This window comes from Protopterus annectens, chromosome 7.part0 (genome assembly GCF_019279795.1).
Source record: "Protopterus annectens isolate FY-2018-M chromosome 7.part0, PAN1.0, whole genome shotgun sequence".
NCBI lineage: Eukaryota > Metazoa > Chordata > Ceratodontiformes > Protopteridae > Protopterus > Protopterus annectens.
The window spans coordinates 435,100,004-435,121,582 of record NC_056739.1 but is presented as its reverse complement, the minus strand read 5'-3'; the positions used below and the strand labels follow the sequence as shown (position 1 = coordinate 435,121,582).

General features: G+C 41.8%; 1 protein-coding gene across 2 annotated transcripts in view; it reads left to right on the top strand.

Moving 5' to 3' along the window:
* Window positions 1-21,579, top strand: part of CHRNB1 (cholinergic receptor nicotinic beta 1 subunit) — an 826,114-nt gene that overhangs the window by 213,724 nt on the left and 590,811 nt on the right. For both annotated transcript variants that reach the window (XM_044077017.1, XM_044077016.1), the window contains exon 3: window positions 18,378-18,422. In XM_044077017.1, coding sequence (XP_043932952.1) covers window positions 18,378-18,422 — 45 coding nt within the window. The remainder of the gene's footprint in view (window positions 1-18,377; window positions 18,423-21,579) is intronic.

Sequence of the window (21,579 nt, the reverse complement as noted above, 5' to 3'; positions counted from 1 at the left end):
CCTCCTGAGAATTAATGCCCAAGCTGCCCACTTGTGGTGTCGTGGACCCTAATAAAGGTGGATATTTTTCCTCCCTATGTGAACAAACTTCAGTGATCAAATTGTTGACTAATGGAGCAGGGTAACCTCTTTCAAAGAACCTCTCCTTCAAAAAGTTTACCTCTTTTGAAAAATATTCTGCAGTACTGGACATTCTGGAAGCACGAATTAGCTGCCCTTTAACAATTCCTTTCTTTTGATAGAAAGGATGGTTGTTTTCAAAATGCAGGTATGAATTGGAATATGTGGGCTTCCTGTATACTCTTGAAGCAAACCTATTGTTGATGGCATCTTTGACCAAGGTAACATCCAAATAGTTCAGACTGTGTTTATTAACTGAATGTGTAAAAGCCAAGAAGGAAGTGGTAGAATTGATATAACTAATGAATTTCTGAAAATCCATTTCTGTTCCACACCATAACAGACATATATCATCTAGGTACCTGACATAATGTTTAATATATTTTGCCCATTCCATTTCAAATATAAACGTCTGTTCCCATTTATGCTATACAATATTTGCATATAAGGAGGCGCAAGAAGCACCCATTGCAACTCCCATTTTTTGTTTGTATACCTCACCATTAAAACAAATAAAATTGTTACTCAACGCAATTTCCATAAATTCAACTAATAAGTTGATAACATTTGCATTAAGCTTAGCCTCATTAACCAAGACCTCATTAAACCAATCAAGACCCGTTGAATGCGGTATACTAGGAAACAACTGTACTATATCAATAGTTACCATTAAAAGGTCAGGGTGATATAATTGAATTCCTATACCTTTTAGAAAAAAGTTTTTAAATGATGTTTGTAAAAGGGCATTTGTTGGGATTCTATATTCTGCTGTTAGTATTTAACTTTTAAAACTAGCTATTAATTAATTTTAGCTAATGGATCACATGATCATTATCCATTTATTTAAATAAAATCAGCTGTTCATGGTTGTTATCTTGATAAAGCTCAGTATTGCACTGAGCGAAAGCGCTTGAAAGATTTGTTGTGTGGTTCAATAAATACGTTTTTTGGATATTATTCCTGGCTCTCACTATTTCCTGCCATGGATCATACTTTTACTTGGTTTTGGTCATCAGTTCTGTTTCCATACAATACCCCACTTGGTCATTATAGATAAGCTTACCAGCTTCAATATAAACCCCTATGTCACTAGATGGGTTGCAAACTGGCTCAAGGACAGAACCCACATGGACAGAAATGCTGGAGCCATGTCACACCCCAAACCAGCTACAAGTGGCATCCCACAAGGCTCAGTCCTGGGACCTCCCTTGTTTGGTATATATTTCTCGGAGGTACAGGCCAAAACAGAAGGACTGTGGCTGAACAAGTTTGCAGATGACTGCAAACTGGGCGCCATAATCGACCCTCCAGCTGACACAAGCATCCTACAAAAGGGCCTTATAGAAACAGACAACTGGTGCCAGAGCCATGTCCTCAAGCTAAACGCTAAAAAGTGTATAGTCATCCCCTTGGCAAAAACTAAGTGCCTACAAATTACCACAAAGGTGGTAACCCATTAAGTATGGAAGAAGTGATAAGGGACCTGGGGACCCAAGTTGATAGCAGTCCCTCATTTGACAACCACGTGGCCAAAGTGTTTAGAAAAACATTTCATATAGCCCACCTAATCATGAAGGTATTAACATCTAGATCAGGGGAGGTCATCGTGCCTCTTTACTCATCCCTCATCAGGCCCATAATTGAGTACAATGCCCCTTGTGGGATGTACCTTATCAGTCACCTGCAGCAGCTGGAAAGACCACAAAAGTACCTCACCAGGAGGATCAAAGGGCTCAAACACATGCCATTTGCTGCCCGGTTAAAGAAACTGCAGCTCCACTCAGTGGCATACCGCCTGCCCAGAGGTGATCTGTGCCTGATGTTTAAAGCCATGTCCAACCTGGAATCAATGGACATGCTGCACCTTGGAAAATCAGAATCCCATAAAGCTATGCGCTCAAGAGACCTGAACCTCAGGACTGAAATAAATAGGACATGCTGGAGTGACAGATTCATAACCCAGAGGCTCCCTCCACTCTTGAGTAAACTCCAACTCCAGGTTAGCCAGAGTCCCTCATTGACTCTCTTCAAGAGGAATCTGGATGAGTGGATGGGAGATTGTAGGTTTACCCTGGGTATCACTTCTATGACACTGTTAGACAGAGGCACAGTATACTAACCTTGAAAAATGTCATGGCAAACTCCACTTAAAATGTGTGTTGAAAGCCAAACACACTCTGGCTAGGATTATAAATGCCCTAGGGCAGATAGCCTAGTATGAACCTATGAACAGAATCACACACACCAACTAGTACAACTGTGGTCAATGTGGAGTAATGTATGGCAATGTCCACCCAAGTTGGTGAATACACAGCAATGTCGGACAAGCCTGGTTTAAGTAGGCCATAGCTGAACAAAATGCAACATGCTCATAGTTGCCCAACTGGCCCTCAACCAGTCTGGTCTGCTCAGTATGAACATTTAAAGCAGTGATGGGACTCAAACCCATGATACTGTGCACCATAGTGAAAGTACTGAACCACTACACCATGACAGTATTGCAGTGCTCAGCCAGTATGAAAGAATGTTGACAAGTCTTTGCAAACTATCCCATGGAAAAACTGCAGGCACAGCACAATCCCTGTTGAGTTATGACACAAAGAAGTCTGGCAGTAAGAACAAAACATGACTTCCAACACACACAGTATAAACATCAATACTGGTCATGTTCACACACAGCCACAAATGTAGTGGACTTCAGATCACAACATATGGAAAGGTCACACTGGGCATGCTCACACACTTGGATAAATGAGACATATGTCAGGCAACAAACCATGGAAAGCCTGAACTGGGCATGCTCACACACTTAGGCCATGTCTGAGTATAGCAGTCAGCCACACATATCTGGCAGTTGTATGTGTTAAGCCAGGAACCTCCCACGATCCAGCAATCTGCCCTGTGCACACAGTTAAATGACAACAGACACATATATTAATATACTGGAACCCTGTTATGATCAAACATGTTACGCAGATACACAAGTTGTTCATAGAAACTGAGAAAGCTACGGCAATAAAGACCTGCAAACAGTATCAGCAACAAATATTGTGCATCCCAAACATAAACATACGTGCAGAGGTCAATACTAGGCTAACTGTCCTAGGGAATTCATAAGCCTGGGCAGAGTGTATTTGGCGTCCACCTCCCCAGTAGAGTAGCCTACTGTGCCTCTGTAAAGTAGGTCACAGAAGGCACCCTTCAAGGCTAGTTTGCTGTGCCTTTGTCAAGCAGGGACACAGTGGAGATCCCAGGGGTGAATACGCAATTTCCCATCCATGCAGCTAGATTTTGCTGGAAGAGGGTTGGCGAGGGGCTATGTCTAACTTTAATTGGGATTCAATTCCAGAGTGAAGGGAGCCTCTGGGTAATGAATCTGTCCCTGCAGCATGTCCTATTTAGTTTTGTGCTGAGGTTTAAGTCCCTGGAGTGTGTAGCTCTAAGGGTCTTGGATGTTATGAGATGGAGCATGTCCATTACTTCTGGGTTTGACATGGCTGTGTACGTCAGGCATAGATTACCTCTGAGTAGGCGTTAAGCAACTGAATAGAGCTGGAGATCCGTTAGTTGAGCTGCATAGGACATCTGTGTGTAGCCCATGATCCTCTTGGGGAGGTACTGTTGTGGACACTAGTTGCTGCAGGTGTTGGGTAAGGTACACCCCAAAAGGGCCATTGTAGTCAAACATGGGCCTGATGAGTGACTAGTAGAGGGCCACAATGACCTCCCATGATCTACATGCAAATCCCCATGTGATAAGAAGGGCTATATAAAGGTCTTTGCAATGACTCTGTCAATGTGATTAGCAAAGAAGAAGTTATGATCTATGTTGGTCCCCAAATCTGTGAATACATCTTCTGTACTTAACGGATTACCACTTATGTGGTGATTTGTGTGCACCTTGTTTTCCCCAAAGGGGATGACTATGCATGTCTTAGCATTTAGCACGAGGCCATGGCTCTGGCAACAAGCATCCATCTCTGTGAGACCCTTATGGAGGAAGCATGTGTCAGCTGCAGTGTTGCTTATGGCCCCAGGTTAGCAGTCATCCGTGATGTTTGTTAGACATAATCCCCCTGTGTTAGTCTGAACCTCAGAGAAGTACATACTGAACAGGACAGGTCCCACAACTGAGCCCAGTGAGACACCAGTTGTACCTGGTCTGGAATTGGACATGGCAACTGCAATTCTGACCATGTGGGTTCCATCCCTGAGGCAGATAGCAACACATCTAGTGATATAGGGTTTGATATTTAAGCTGGTAAGCATATGTATGATGCCTGAGTGGGGTATTGTGTTGCAGGCTTCTGCAAGGTACAGGTAGACTGTGTGAACTACCTTGCCCTCATCCATGGCTTCAGTAACCATTTCAAAGATATGAACTATGTGTAAGAGGCAAGATCTGCCCTTAACAAAGCCGAATTGTGTATGATCCACTGTCTGGAGGCTCACAATGTTTTTGATTATGACTTCCATGATAATATGCTCCATAGCTTTTTCTACCACACTAGTCAGGCTTATGGGGTGATAGTTCCTGTGGTCCATTGTGGCACCACCTTTGTGGAGTGGGAGCACTGTATCTGTATGCCATTCTCAGGGTACATATCATGTAGTAAGGCTAAGTTGGAACAGTGACTTAATGTGAGTGTTCAGTTCTACTCAGAGCTCGTGTAGGACACAGCCTGGGACACCATCCGGTCCCATACATATGCTGTGTTATTTGCTGTGGAGAGGGCACCTATCACCTGTGCATCTGTGATGTCAGGGAGGTTACATTCATTTGTGATGGGCATCTGTACCCTTGGGGGGTAAGGGAGGGCGTTTGTGCAGACTCTGTCTGCCAGGGTGTAGGCTATGTCCGTAGGTTTGGCATATTTTGTGCTGTTATGCAACAGTTCAGAGCATATCTGTGTTGTTTCCACACATATTCCTGACATAACTAAAGAAGGCCTTGTGATTATCTGTAGTGTCTGGTCAATTTCATTGTCAAAATGTGCAAGTGATGATTATATGAGGGATTGAAGTGTCTTGCCAATACTGTTCAGAGATGTCCTCCCTCTGTGGGATATTGCTCTGTTATGTAGTAGCTTCCTCCTTCTGTTGTACAGCTTATATATGGCCAGGTCAACCAGACAGGTCTCCTGTTTTGGAGGAGTCATGGTTTTATTTGGGATAGCATGATCAATGCATACCTGCAGGTGCTCATACAATGCATTTGTAAAGGATTCTGCAGATTGGGCTGTATTATCCTCCAGCACAGGGCCTTTGAAGTATTCCACCCCAGTCTTCACAAGTGCAAAGTCTGCTTTTGAGAAATTCTTTACAGTGATTTCCTTGGCTGGGGGTGGGGACGGGATATGGATGTCCAGGGAAAGTTGTTTATGGTATGATCTTAACAATGAGGGTTCTACCTCTGGTGTGGAACATAGAGTCCCCATGTTGTTGATGATCAGGTCCAATATGTATTCCCCCTTGTGGGTGTGGTGACTGGTTGTGCCATAGCACATGGATCCACAAATTGTAGTGGCTGTAGGGTGATGTTGTTGAGGGCTTGAGCAGTATCCCCTGTCAATATTTGTGTACCTGAAGTCAACCACTATAATGGTGTGTGTGAAGACCTTCATATCCTACACTGTTCCCAGGAAAGCCGGGTGCGGTTCCTGGGTATGGGGGGGGGGGGGTGGTCTGAACTACACACCAAACCAAAAGGTGGTTTTGCACAATGGTAGTTGTATATGTATGGCCTGTCATGCTTAGTGCAATGGTACCAACCCAGAGGTGTGTGTATCTGTGATGTATATGGATACACCCCCTACTTGTGTTGTGTGTTACAAGTTCTGTGGTCACGAAGCATGGTATAGAACATAACCTGGCAGTGCCAGTGTGCATATGTGACCATGAACTAGGCGTCTGTTAATGCACATATAGTGTTATCCCCCATACTGAGGGATAGTAAAAGATGTACATTCCTCTTTGGAAAGACTGATGATGTCAGCACCCTATAAATACAGCAGGAGAAGGGAAATCATCCAGTAATGCGAATAGCGTGCTGTGCTAATCCATCTCTCTCAAGTATCATAACATAGTTAGGTAGGGGTTTGAATCCTGCAAATGCTGTGTGTGGGGGGGGGGTGGCAGGGGTTGGGTGTGTATGTATGCAAGTCTCTGTGAAAGGAATGGCCTTTTTGAAGACTGGGATAACACACTAAAAGATGTACATTCCTCTTTGGAAAGACTGATGATGTCAGCACCCTATAAATACAGCAGGAGAAGAGAAATCATCCAGTAATGCGAATAGCACGCTGTGCTAATGGGTCTCTCTCAAGTATCATAACATAGTTAGGTAGGGGTTTGAATCCTACAAATGACATGTGTGTGTTTGTCACACAGTTTGTCGATGTGTTGTGTGTTTTGCTTTTATTATTGTATGACATATTATTATAACAGTAATTTCAATGCACACATCAGGTATGTGTGTGCCACATACAGATATGTACCTGTGACATTTAATAGTTCCTATGTGTGAAGCCTGCCTCATATGATTACAGTTGTTACCTTTGCCAGCATGTGCCGCAGCTTACCAGACCTTAGGCCATACCTGTATGTTGGTGACATGCAGGCTACTGCAGTGATCTGTGTCCTACGCCAACTATGTGACACACACCCATGAAAGCTTTGATAGATTAATGTGGGTGAGGGGTCATGTCTGGAGTATATGTCAGACATGTTAAAACACAGCAAAGTCTGTGAGTGATGGACATCCAGTGTAGGTGTATGGCAACTGTTGCCGATATGCATACAGATACCGTCTTGCTTAGGTGATACACCGAGGGACTGCAGAATACCTTTAGAAATGTGAATATCACAGGATATACAAGATAACACTTGTCCACATGTACACACCATTGCCCATTCTGCATGATGGGTGCTACTACCTACATGGTACTGTTGGAATACTATGTTAACTACATGCCGATGACAATGCTACAGTTGCGTTACAGCAATACAGCATGGCTTGGACAACTGGTATCTGTCTGTATGATACCCTTGTGGTGGTTAGGTGTGTCATGTGTAGAATGCATTGTAGGCCACTGTATGCATTTGCAGTCATGGATGGACATATCCGTAGTGTGTTGACATGTACATGAGACTGCTATATGCCAAAGAGTATTGTTCCCAGGGATGTGTGGGGCTCAGTAAGAATGGCTAATGTTATAGTGTAGTACTGCAGAGATATCACTGACACCAGGTTCCTACATCTGTGTATCAGTTGGGGAGACAGCATGTAATGACCACGGAATGTCAGGCTATGTAGGCTGTGTATAGTACCAGAATGCAGACCACTGACATATGGAAACCGTATCACCCACAGCACACTGTCAAACCATGTCATGTTCCATGCTAACCATGTTCACAAATGTACACCTGCAACTCTGTGCTGCAAACATCACACATGTACTGTCCACACCCCAACACATGCAGGCACAGGTACACACAACAGCCATGTGGCACATGTGCAGACAGCACACTTTGGGAATTAACACTGGTGTATACAAAACTACAATGACAATTATAGTTAATGCATCATGCATGCTCAAATATACCCGCAATGATATCCTTACACTGTACTGTTAACAACATGATATTACTACAGTGCTATGTAGTCACCCTGTGCATCAGCACCATGCTATCCTGTTCCTGCATCAATGTTACAGATGGCAGGAGGTGGCACAGTTTCATCATATGCACAGGGTGTGTACTTGGTTTGCCAGAGTCTGCCATTGACACATCCAATCGACATGTATGTGTGTGTGTGTGTGTGTGTTAGTGAGGGACAACAGTACAACATGGGGCAATGTTGATGCGATGTGTGTGTGTATGTGTTAGCCCTAGGTGTTAGCATTATGTGTGTGTGTATGCTTGCACACAGTTCCACCACGTGGCTGCCATATACGGGTGTTTGTGGACAGCCACAGACTGTACCTGCCAGGTCATACATATCACTGTCTCTGGCCACGGACACTGTACCTGTGCCTGGCAAGGGTGCTACGGACAGTATCAGGTACTAAGCCAGACTGGATACTGTCATCAGAAGCAGTGGGTTGTTGACTGGACACATGTCCCTGCTGGGACTGTCCAGAGCCACGGGCACATGGTCTTCTAGGACGGTGTAATGACAGCACAGACCCAGCATTGCTGGGGCTGGTACTGGCACTATGGGAGCGGCTGCAGGTTTGTTGTCATCAGCAACGACTGCCAGCTGATGATGCTGCTGGCATATGTCCACGTCGACGCCTCAACCGTCCTGCACTGTCCTGGCTCCTGGACATGTAGTTGTGGAAGAGATCTAATGTGTCCCCCTAATGTCTATCAATGACCTCGCTGAAATTACGGATGGCAGCCGCAACATCACACATAGTGTCATTCATAGCAGTGCGATGTGCTCTAAGCTCCCTCAGACCCTGTCTGGTGTACCGTTCCATACGTGCCTGTGCCTGCATTACAGCCCGGAACATAGCTGAGGTTGAAAGACCTTTGTGGGCACGTCTGACAGGGGCAGTACGACCACAGATGCTCCCACGAGACCCCCTGGACATCTGCCTGTGTGGTACCATGTCAGGAATCTGGCCATGGCTGCTGTGAGGGGATGCATGTGCCAATGATACCACACTACCCTGGTCAATGCCCACTGTATGCTGTCCCTCAGCTAAGGACATTGGTGACAATGGATGTATCGGCAGGATGACTGTGCGCATTGATGGGGATGACTGCTGTGTAGTGTCAATTGACTGACCAATGACAGACCTTGTCACACCTCCCTGTGCCATTACACATGTATCATCATTATCACTATCCCCAGCAGTGGCTCCAGGTTCCCAGCTGTACTCCACCAGAGCAACATCAGAACCTGTGAGAGGATTTACAAATGTGTACACGATGTTAGTACATATGCACACAGGTGCACATGCACACATGCACACAGGTGCACATGCACACATGCACACAGGCACACATGCACACAGGTGCACGTGCACACATGCACACAGGCACACATGCACACAGGCACACAGGCGCACATGCACACAGGCACACAGGCGCACATGCACACAGGCGCACATGCACACAGGCACACTCCTCAGTACAGCAGATACAAACACAGACACACCTGCAATCCAACACATACACAATACTATTTGAGGGTGGGTGACAGTATCACAAGGAAAAAATCACTGCACACGTGTCAGCATGCAGATTATGTGTTGCACAGGAACATGCAGTGCAAGTGTAGACATCCCTTGTTAATAACAGTATACATGTACTTGATGGTTGTGTGTAGTTGTTCAGTGATTGTCTCCACCCTGGGACACAATGTTTACAAGGACATAACAATGTTGTACAAGTGTTACAAGCTGTGGGTGCATATATTTGCACACACACACACACACACACACACACACACAAAACACATGACGGTGCTACGCAATAACTGCTATGTGTACTTTTGTGGTTAGTGGAACTGGATGTGGTGTAGTAACATGAGCCATGATCAACATGCTTCTTGTGGTCAGTCAACATGAATAATGTGTGCCAGACAGGCAGCTAGCATGCTGTACCTGAAGTGCAGTAACATGACTACATCCACAATTACACAGCCACTTGTTACATGGGTGTGTAAGGTGGCCAATAGTGAGCATTGCCTAACATGAATGTATTATTTGTTCAAGACTGTTGCACAAAGACATGATAGGCCTCTACCCCTCAGGTATATTATGTGTGCTGCGTAGAGGATAAGTGGGATACTGAAGGGTGGCCATACAGCAGGTGTCATAATTGGACATGTGTAGCAGGCTAAGGTGTAGTGTCTATGACAAACATGTGTGTGTTGTGTACATATGTATCAGATATGCCTATACAATGTCCAGTACTGTGTTGCCACACATGTGTGTCATGCTCTGTGTATTGCATGTGAGCGAGGCAGCTACTGAGAATAATGGGATATGCATAGTCTCACAGCAAACATGCACAGCATGCATTATGCGTAGGTGTTACATGTGCACACACTACACCTCCATATGACATGCACATGTCATTAGCAATAGTATTGTTATTACACACTCACCAGCATGGACTGGCTGCCTTGCTGTCACTCCAGAGGGACCTGCAAAAATAAGACAGTGATTGCCAGTGGCCACAACTGTGCCATTGATACTGTGAGTATGATAAAGTACAGTAGTACAACAGGTGGCTTTCATAGGTGTACAGATTATGCTCAGAATATCAATCTTGCAGAAGAATAGGCAGGTTAACAGCTACACACACAGTACATATCTCACACACAAATAAACTACCAGTATAGAGACCAGTCAACTACAGATATGGCATGTTACCTGCACACTCCATTTCAACATGCACGGTGGCTCCAGCCTCCATGATGACACATGTTTGTGGATGTTGTTGTTGTTGGCCTGGAGCCACAACACTTAGGAGGTGCTCCTCCACACTGGTGAGGGGGGGTGGATAGGTACCCCACCACCTGTGGCAAGCTGCTGTCTGTGGATATCAGACGCACACTGCCGGACATGTCTAATTAAATCACTGCAGTGATAGCGTACCTGCTCATATGTCCGGTTATGCATGCCTATGTCATTTACCCGACGGAAAAGATCTTGCCACAGTGCAGCCCTCTCATGCTGGTTCTGGCTAGTCCTGGAAAACAGCACAGAGAAATTCTGCACCAGGCTCTGGTGGATCTCCTGATCCTCTGCTGCTGTATAAGGTGGGTTACGCTGATGCACCATCACCCTGGAAAGAAAAGAAAAATATGTGAGCAAGCCATGTGGCACACTTAATATTCTAATTTACTGATATCACTTAACTGCCATATATAGCATCTGTCTGTCTATCAGGGGATACACATGTTCGATATCACATATCAGTGCTCAGCCCACAACTGTCTGACAGTGCCTGCCACACTACATACAACAAACTAGTATACACCAGCACTCGGCACACTATTTGGGATACAATGCGCAACCTCACACTGGGGGTATGTATCAAGCTAATGGATGAAGAATAGTGTCAACCCATGCAATGAATGCAATGCACATTTACAGTTTCAACGGTAATCCACCCTAGTCTTTGATGCCATACCCCTACCTGACATATGTGCACAGTTGTTAATATAGCCAGCATACTGCTGTCACAGAGTATACATGCTGCCAGGTACACACACATACCCTGTTACACACATGTGATTGCGGCCATGGTACAGGCATCATTACACACACATTACACATACATACAACACACAAATGTATGACGACACAGATGAGCATTAACTGTGTACCTTATAGTACTGTGTGCCCCTACTTACAGATACCTATGCATGAGGTATGTAATCTGTGCAGACTACAGGAAACACACCAGACAGTGTTACCAGGGAATGTGAACATACACATTACTGTAGTGTTTAGGCCTACAACTTCAGGTAGTACAACAGTTCATATGTGAGCTGGATTCAACAGCAGTGCCACTTACTGAGCATACAAGTATTGCTTCTGCCTACGATGGGACACCGCAGTCATACACAGGGAATTACAGCACAACATATGCCAATCTACTATGTTTGCATCCCGATAACTGACACATCTTTCTCTGGCCTCACACCTACGACACAAACTACCATGACAGACACAAACTTACACTAAGCTATCACACCTTTACAGACCTTGCACACAGTCAGTGTCACACTCATTCAACCTCACATAGCTGGTATTGCACTGAGTACATGTGTGTGTGCATTGTGTCATAGGTAGGTACTATGATATTGACCCTGGGCCTAGGGCAGCCTAGCCATATGCTACCCTGCCCTTTGGGACACAAGTAATGTGATTTTACTTGCTCCTGTGAAATGGTTACACAGAGGTGACTCACAGGGCATATTACCTATCTCCATAACATTCATCAGGGGTATGTATGACATCTACTAATAAGGAGCCTTGTTTGTTAATGCTGGGTGGTTTAGTCCAGGGTATGGCATATTTGTGTATAGAAACCTGTACCTCCAGCATGTGCTTAGTGCGGTGACAAGGATTAGGGCCCTAGGTCATGTAGGCTGGACGGATTGTGAGGTGTTGCCATGGTGGCTGGCCGACTGGTATAAGTATGACATAACTCTGTATGTACAGCAGTGGTAACCTCTGTGTAGGAAGTATGCAAGGCACTCTAGCTGTGGTTTTGTGTTTGAGGGCATTATCAGTCTTTGTTGGGTATGTCTGTGGCCTTTCCACTTTCTGTAGTTCACATGGGAGGTACATACTGCATAGGACATTGTGAGGTGTAGAGGGGCACACTGACTTACATTTCCCTAGCTGACACACCTTTTGTGATGACACGTACCATGTACAGGGATTACAAGACTAGTGTGCCACTGTGGATATCAAAGAGGAGGCTATTTTACACCTGTATCCCATGTTCCCTTCTGACACCTCCAGTGGTAGGCAGGCAGGCAACCACCTATGTGGTAGTTAGTGGGTAACATGTTTTGGAATGGGGTATGGTACTGCAGTATCAACACTGGTGTTCAGCCCATGCCTTGGTCACCAGGCACCTGTTGCAGTACATCTGCCCCCATGTCCCCCTCTCTCACTCTCTCTTTATATATATATATATATATATATATATATATATATATATATACATATAAATATATATATATATATATATATATATCAATATATACATATATATATATATATATATATATATATATATATATATATATATATATATATATATATATATATATATATATATATATATATATATATATATATATATATATATATATACATATATATATGTATCTATAGACATTCATATCTATCTGTATATATGTATGTATCTACATATCTATCTATATATGTATCTATTATATTATATGTATATACATATTCTATCTATCTATCTATATATCTCTATCTATCTATACATACCTCTCTATCTATGTACACACACATATATATATATATATATATATATATATATATATATATATATATATATATATATATAAAATATATCTAGATATGTAGATATATATAGATATATATATAGATAGATAGATAGATTATATATGCATATATATATATATATATATATATATATATATATATGCATATATATATATATATATATATATATATATATATATATATACACACACACTTCTAAACATCCATTCCTGTACATATACATGCACATGTAGGCACATAGACTGCCCACCTTTCATGGTGGGAATATCACTTCTGAAACAGTTGTGAGACATACCATTCTGTAATGATATTGCACAGTGTTGTGCAGCATTATGCTGTCCTCAGGCCGTATAGCTGTAGCAGGCCTCACTAGCTCAGTCCCACAGAAGTTCACCACCACATGACATATACCTGCACTGCATGCTGTTTTCAATGCCACACACTACTGCACATGTGCATGTGATGGCCTCTGCACCAACTGGTGGCCAGCATTTAGTAATTGCATGCAGCCTGTTGTGTGGTAATTGCAGTTCTCACTGTAATTTCAGGACACTGCTATAAAATGATAGGTTAGGTAGGCGTAGGCCTTTCAGTTTTGCAAGGTGGGGATCATGCTGGTTTGCTGTGGACACTGTTGTGTCAGTCAGAAGGTTGGTATATCTCTCATATCTGAGGCTGTGTTGTAGCCACTGAAATGCATGTTGTACTGAAACCTGACTGTTGCTTCTTCCAGTGCACTCTTCTCAGTGTGTATGTTAACTCACACCTGCTAATGCTAACACTGTTTACATGGGAGTATGTACTTACCTGTGGGATTTGTGGATTAACTGGCATACAACAGTAGTTCTTGCAATGTGTTGCTATGGCTTTTCTATTTTCCCTTTACATTCACTCCTTGAATGCCTGATATTTGTCTTTACTGGAATGTGTTGCTATGGCTTTCCTATTTTCCATTTACATTCACTCCTTGTAATGCATGATACATTTCTTTCAGCACTAAGTACTTATATGTTTGCTGTGGCTTGGTGGTACTTCATGCAGTCTGGTGAGCCCAAGGTCTGGGGTTTGACACTTACAAAGGTATTTAATTTTGCTGCTGAGCAGTACTGGGGCCTTGTCATACAGAGTGAATAAGGCACTTTTAATCAGCTGTAAGCGGGAAGCAGGAAGTCAGTGGGGACACCAGCTAGGGATGTGCAGGCTGGGTGTAGGGAAGGTCCATAGCTGCACATTTCTTTAACTGCAATAGCTGTACATATGTTTGACATTTGCTGTGACATTTGAAACCTTCCACCCCTGAGAGAGGGGTGAGGACAACTAAGTATATTGTACTAACAAGTATGAATATCAGGCACATGCAGTGCTTGTGTACTGCTATACTGTCATTAGTATGTTAGATGGCTACATCCTTTGATATTTCTGTGTTGTACTCCTACATAAGGGCATGCTTGTGGAAGTAATTCTACAGCTACTCGCATAATGTTTAACAGCCGACAGGCTAATATGCCTGTGTGTTTCTGACACTTCCAGGCCTCAGATACTCTCAGGTATATATTTGACCAGCCTCAGGGAAAGGTACATATCAGTTGTATACACCCGTGATATATTTCAGATATTCTGCAGTTGTGACTGAGGGGTATTTTGAGCATATGTATTACTACACCATTTCTGACATGCAAGCAGTGTCTACTGTAACTTATTGACAGTTACCATTACGTGGGATTCCCCACCTTTCTGCCTACTGTGAGTACATTTCACAGGGAGTCAGTGGGGCACAGTTAACATTTGTTTGCAAATCAGGGACATCCCTGTAAATCAGTCACAGTTGGGAGGTCTGGCCTCTTACCTATTCAAATATGGTGGTGTTTATCCTGCTCTGATACTGTGTGGGGTTTGTAAGGTGCTACTGTAACATTATTACCTACTAGCATGGCTGTTTCCCTTATCACACTAATGTAACGGAATTCCACAAGAATTGCCAGTAAAGATACACAGAACAAGCTTTGTGTAATGGCCTTCCTATTTTTTTTAAAACAAAAAAGAAAACGGAAGACCTGAAATGAACTAGGGAGATAGCACAGACAAAAATAAGAGGATAATCAGGAACATTCTGCAAAACTAAAGAAACTTATCTGATTATCCTTTTATTTTGTCTGTCCTGGCTCTCCCAAATGTAAAACGTCTCCGTTTCTTTCTTTTCTTCAAAATAAATAAAAAAAAAAAAAAAAGGAATGGAGATCTTACTTTCTCCATTGCTTCCTTTGCACAGCACCGATGTACTGTGTAAGCGTGGAAACACAAGTCTCATACACATGACAAGTGCATCAAATAAAGGCCCAGGCTACCTGCAAAATGTGGAAGGGCAGCATGTAGACATTATACAAAGACATTATTTAAAAAAAGTAAATTTCTTTTTTCTTAAATTATGTCATCGTATAATAGCAATAACCCACGTCTGGATGTGGGCAATGCTGGATTTATCCATGGTTGGCTTTATTTGGTCACTCAGGCTTCTCCGTTGTGACCAAACCTCACCAACCATGGGTAAATCCAGCATTACCCACACCCAGCTGTGGGTTATTGCTTAACTGTACCATACCATATCACACCCTCTTTCAGGCAAGTCAACTCTAAACTGAAAATTTCTTCATTGAACTTCTCTGCTAAACTCCATTCTTCCCTTAAATGTCTGAAACTGACATATTTATTATTTTACCTTTCCAAATAACATGCATGCTCTCCATACTGAGATAACACATTTATGAATTTAGTTTTCTCTGATGGCAGACTACAATAGGTAATGCTCTTCTCTCAGCTGATAATAACTTCTTCTTCTTCTTTCGGCTTTTCCCAGTTAGGGGTAACCACAGTGGATCACCTGTCCTCTCATGATTGGCAATGGAGTTTTATGGTGTCAAGTTGCCAACCCGGCACCCAACCTTCTGTAGCGCACACATGCACGCACTCACACCTAGGGTCAATTTAAATTGTCCAATCCACCTGCAGCATGTCTTTGGGATGTGGGAGGAAACCAGAGAACCCGGAGGAAACCCACGTGCCCACAGGGAGGATATGCAGACTCCGCACAGACAGCACCCCAGCCGAGGATGGAACCGGAGAACCTCTTGCTGTGAGGTGGCAACGCTAACCGCTGCACCACTACGGCTGCCCTCTCATAGGTTCATAGGTTAGTACTAAGCTAACTGCCCTTACAAGCCATTTTAAGCCTAGCCAATTATCCCTTGTGAGACTCAAACCCTGCACTTTGCGTTTCTACGGCAAACACCTTAACCATTAGGCCACCCTCCCTACTCAACTGATAATAACTCTTAAGACACAAATCATGAAGAGAAGAAATGGCAGGATAATTGTGCTTCCTCTTAGATGTTAGAATTACTGCCATGCTCAGATTCAGGGTAAACATGTACTACTTTGGTCTTTTAACCCAGAATTAACTTTTCTAAACTTCTTTTCACTTTCTTACATCCTAACAGAGATCAACAGCCATAAGCTTCTCCATCCTATTTCACAATTCTTGTAACATTCTGTACCACAATTGCCATGTAACATCAAAGTCTGTTACTCATCAAAGAACCCAGACAGTAGAATGACTTTCTGCTTTTAAATACTCACCCAGTACGTTCAGTACTTTTCATAAGAAGTACATCTTTAAATCTGAATCTTGATATGGTTTTAATGGTCCACTCAGGGTATTCTTTGATTCAATGACTATTGGTCATACAGGGAATTTGTCTGGACAATAAGTGATTGTCAGTTGGCAAAATCAAGTAATTATTGTACTATAACCCATGTAGGACATATAGTTGATAATATCTAATAAAGACAATGTGAGAGGCAAAATCCTTAAAATAACTTTTATTTCATGCTATTTAATTTTAGTGTTAGTCTAGTTAGTGAAAGTCAGCAAAAGGAGATTTCTAGCTCAAATGTGTTTAGAAAGTTTCAATATATTGTTTTCAAAAGAAATCTTAGGAGTTCATTCGCCTAAGCATTTTTATACAGTAAAAGTTTATAATCCAGTAATCATAAAATAATAGTTATTGTTTGCCTGTGAATGCATTCTTATAAATATATATGGCACAGAGAAGAACATACATAAGTTGTTAACACAGGAGGCAAAATGAGTAGCCAAGAGTGTGCTTCTACACAGCTAGGTTTGACATTAAAGTAGCAGACACTGAAAGTGTTTTTTTTATTCTTGTACTTTACCAGCTGCATACACAGAAATTGAAAGAGGACAGGATAGTAGCCTCATGGTGCAGTGGGATAAAGCACTTACGGCACCCCAGATGACCAGTGTATGATTAGCAGCTTGGGCACTGGAGGGGGTGCAGGGGGAGGGTATGAGTGAGCAGATGTCTACTCACACATCATAGTGAGGCAGGCTGAGCTCACTGTAGTAAAGCAGCATTACAGTCCTGATCAGCTCAATGCTGCATAAGCCAGGTGCTGCTTAATCAGGAGGTTGCATATATGCAAAAGAGTGCATGCACCCCCACAAAGGCATCAGTAACGGAGTTAATGAACTTAGCTGCTCTCATCTACAGTCTATCTTACTTTTGAGACTGAATCCACTGACCATTAGCCAATCAAATCATGTTACTCCTACTGGTGAGTTAGCAAGGATGCTTTCCCCACAACACCATTTCAATTTGCAGCAATAATTTTGTCCCTTTGAGAGTCAAAGTCAAAATATGCAATGGCTTTCTTGTAGTGGCCTGTCCTTAATTACGTGATGGGATATAGTGCAATGTCAGCAGCAGCCTAATTGTGTTATTTCTGCCTCGGACATTTCCTACATAAGAATGGAGGACAGCCATAGGTTCTCTTTCTTTACCACATTCTAGTCCAGAAAAAAGGTAAACTGAAATCACAGATACAAAGTCAAATGATATACCAGTTAAGATACAGTCATTACACTGCTAAAATGCTGCAAATAAGTTACATCCTGCAGACATGGACTACTCCCACAACCTAGAATTGCTTTTAGTGAGACCACGAGGAATACATTAAACAAAAGCAAGGGTTCCATGATGCACCTGTAAACAATTATTTCTATTTAGTGGCACCTAACCTGATTAATTAAAACTAGCTAAAATAAACATATAACTATTATGTCTAAATACAAATATGCCAAAAGTTTACATTTCTAAGGCAAAGCACACTTACTGTCTTAATTTTTAATGTTTTACTCTTTTACAGAAAGAGAAAGATGAAGAGATGACAACCAAACTATTCATGAATGTGGTAAGTATGTTTCTGAGTTGCCCTGTGCGTAGCTATGTATGCAATACGAATGAACAAGATACTTCATTTAAAAAGCAGTTCTATGCACTGTCCACTAGTCTTGCAGTGGAGTGTCATTAATTTAATTTTATGTATCTTAATATATCCAGTTCATTTTTTTTGTGACTTGCATCTATAGTGACTATCTGCTTCTCTTCACTATACCACCGTACAAACTATATGGAAGAATATTTATTGACGTGTATATTTATGTACTCATTTATTCTCTTCATTCGATGGAAATGTCCTGCTTAACTATAACACATTTTGAGAGGATCCTTTGGGTTAAATCCTTTAAGATACACCTATCATAAGAAATAATTATTATTACCTTACTTTAAAAAGACCATTACAACTGAGTGGTATTAGAAGTAAAGAAAGAAAGAGTGACATTGATTTGCTGGTGGAAAACAAATGAGAATGCAGTCAGCTGATGGCAGTAAATAAACAGAATTAGGGTGAGAGAATAATGCCTGGTGTTAATAATACAGGGTGAGTCAGGGGCGGGAACAAGCAAGGTGACAGTGCACAAACAAACATAAAGCTGGTATTATGTATCGTACGCACATTCTACAAATGTAGACAAAATAGTGACTCTGAAAAACAGAAAGGAATTTATTAGTAAACAAAATTAATAAAAAACAGAGAAATATTTTTTGTTTCAAACCCTTTGTCACTGTACACATAAGTACCAACCAATAACTTCCTGAAGTACACTACAACACCTTTCCAAGCATATGTGTAATGAGAGCGTGAATAGCTGAACATCTGAGAGAAAATAGGTGCACAACTCAAAATAATAAATAAACAGTTGAGGTATTATCATTGCATGACAAATGTAAGAGGAAGTGATACCAAAATCATGTCACTGTACTCTGAACCTGACTGGCGTTTTGCCTGAGATTCATCATAATAGCAGACACATTTAACCTTGATCCATATTTACAACTTAAAATCCTAATAATGTATCTCTGGCAAATAGTTAATGTGCTTGCAATGATGAAGGGTTTGGAACTAAAAACTGCTTCTCTTTTTTAAATGAATTGTATTGAGTAATTAAATGCTTTCTAGTGTGATGTTAGTGGAAACCACTTTTTATAGGAGAGTGTACATAACAATGTGGGTAGCTGGGATAAGGTTGCATTTAATTTGAATGCTAATACACAGGCTATAATCTTGGGATTGGAATATGTGATATTATGAATGAGTTTAATGTATTGCTGGAATTATTCATTCATTTTTTGACATAAATGAAGAAACATTTGTAGCTTCTTTTGGTCATCTGTGGAACCTTAAGTTTGTACTCTGCTTTAAATAGACTAATACTGCTTTAATGCTCCTTGCTGGCTTGTTTCAGTGCAAACTTAAAGTAGGGAGGTAGGTATTTCTTTCAATTTTTCATTATTTTCCTTATTTTGTTATACTGTTTATTAATATAGGGGTTCATCGGAGAGGTTTAACTTTGAACTTGCCATCTTATTTACGGCAGACAGGTATTGAGCTTCTGTGCAATTGTTTAGGTGCTGGTAACAATGAAGGTAAGTGTAACAGCCCTTCCACTTGGGTCCATTTGTGGACAAATGTTGACTATTTTGCCTAGGTCTTCTACAAGCCCTGGAAAGAATACTGAAGAATACTGAGATGGATGAGATACACATTGCTTGCAGATAATATTCCAAAAACTGTGAGTGCAATTATGGCTCTGTAGTTATTAGACATGTTAGTAAGTCCATTTTTGAAATAAAATAATATTATAGTCAAGGTCCACAGTATTGGCCCTCATGTTTCTAGTATATGCCTATGTATTGGTAGTTGAAGTAGTCTGGCTATCACGTCATTGTCATATAAGTTGTTTCTACTCTTAACCAATGTTTTCACAGTATGTCTACTTTGGTATAATTATTTAAACTGTAGATGTTTTTGTATTATTTTCTGAAGACTGTAAAATTAACGTGCTTAAAATGTTTTGTAATACTTTGGAGCTTTTCTCCCTGGGCTTCCACTGAAAAAGGGCATCTACTCAGTCTGACTTTCCAGGTAATCAAATGTTAATAAATAAATAAACGGTAAATAATATATATGATTTTTCTAGTAGTAGGCTTTCTTGCCCTCATTAGAACATACAGCACATCCTCAGTAAATAGATGCCTAAAGGGAGTTAAGACCCCATCGTCCAGGCAGTCAGATGAACTTGATTGGTGTCAGGGTATATCAAACACTACTGTTTTTGTGTGAGTAGATCCAGTCTTGGAGGAAGTTTGTGGTAATTGCCCCTGGTCATTTCTAAAAGAGGGGAAATCATGGTTTCCTGGACCAGATGGGAGTCACCACAATGATCTTGGGGGAATTCCTTCTGAATCTTCAGAAATACCCTGGATATTAGTGGGAAGGGTGGAAAATATACATGAAAATTCCTCTCCAAGGAAAATAAAAGGCATCTATCTTCTAGACATTCTTGCATGGAGTCCTGGAACAGAATTTTGCCAGTTGATTGTTCAGAGAGGAGGCAAAGAGGTCTACTTGAGGAACTCCCCACAGATGGATCAAATCTCGGAAAACCCCTAATCTAATCTCCATTCATGAAACTATACCCTTGTCCTGGTCAGCTTGCTGTCACACAGTTTTGCTCTGACAGAATGTGGGATGCTAGTAGAATGAGATTGTGCTGTAAGGCTATATCCAAAGCTAACATGGCTAGTCTGTAGAGAGGGTATGACCTGCTTCCCCTTGCTTGTTTATGTACCATATGATGTACTGTCTTTAACAACTTGAAGAGGTCCAGTGAACCAAAGTTGATTCAGAGAGTTGACTGCATTGGTCAGGACAAGCATCTCTTTTATATCTAAGTTCTTGCATCTGTTCTTGAATCCCACACCTCTTGCAATTTTATTACTCAAACTGCCCTCCAAGCAAAGTCTAAGGAGTCTGTGGTGACCATCTGCACAGGAACAGGGATGGAGAAGTGGAGACCTGGATTTAGTGATATCTGTTGTATTCACTAAGAGATTTCCCTTCTGAAAAAAACATAACTGGGATCTGAAAAGACAAGGGGTGTCAGTGCTGAGACCAAAGACACTTCAGATACCATTATATCTTTCTCATGTGGAGTCTTTCCAGG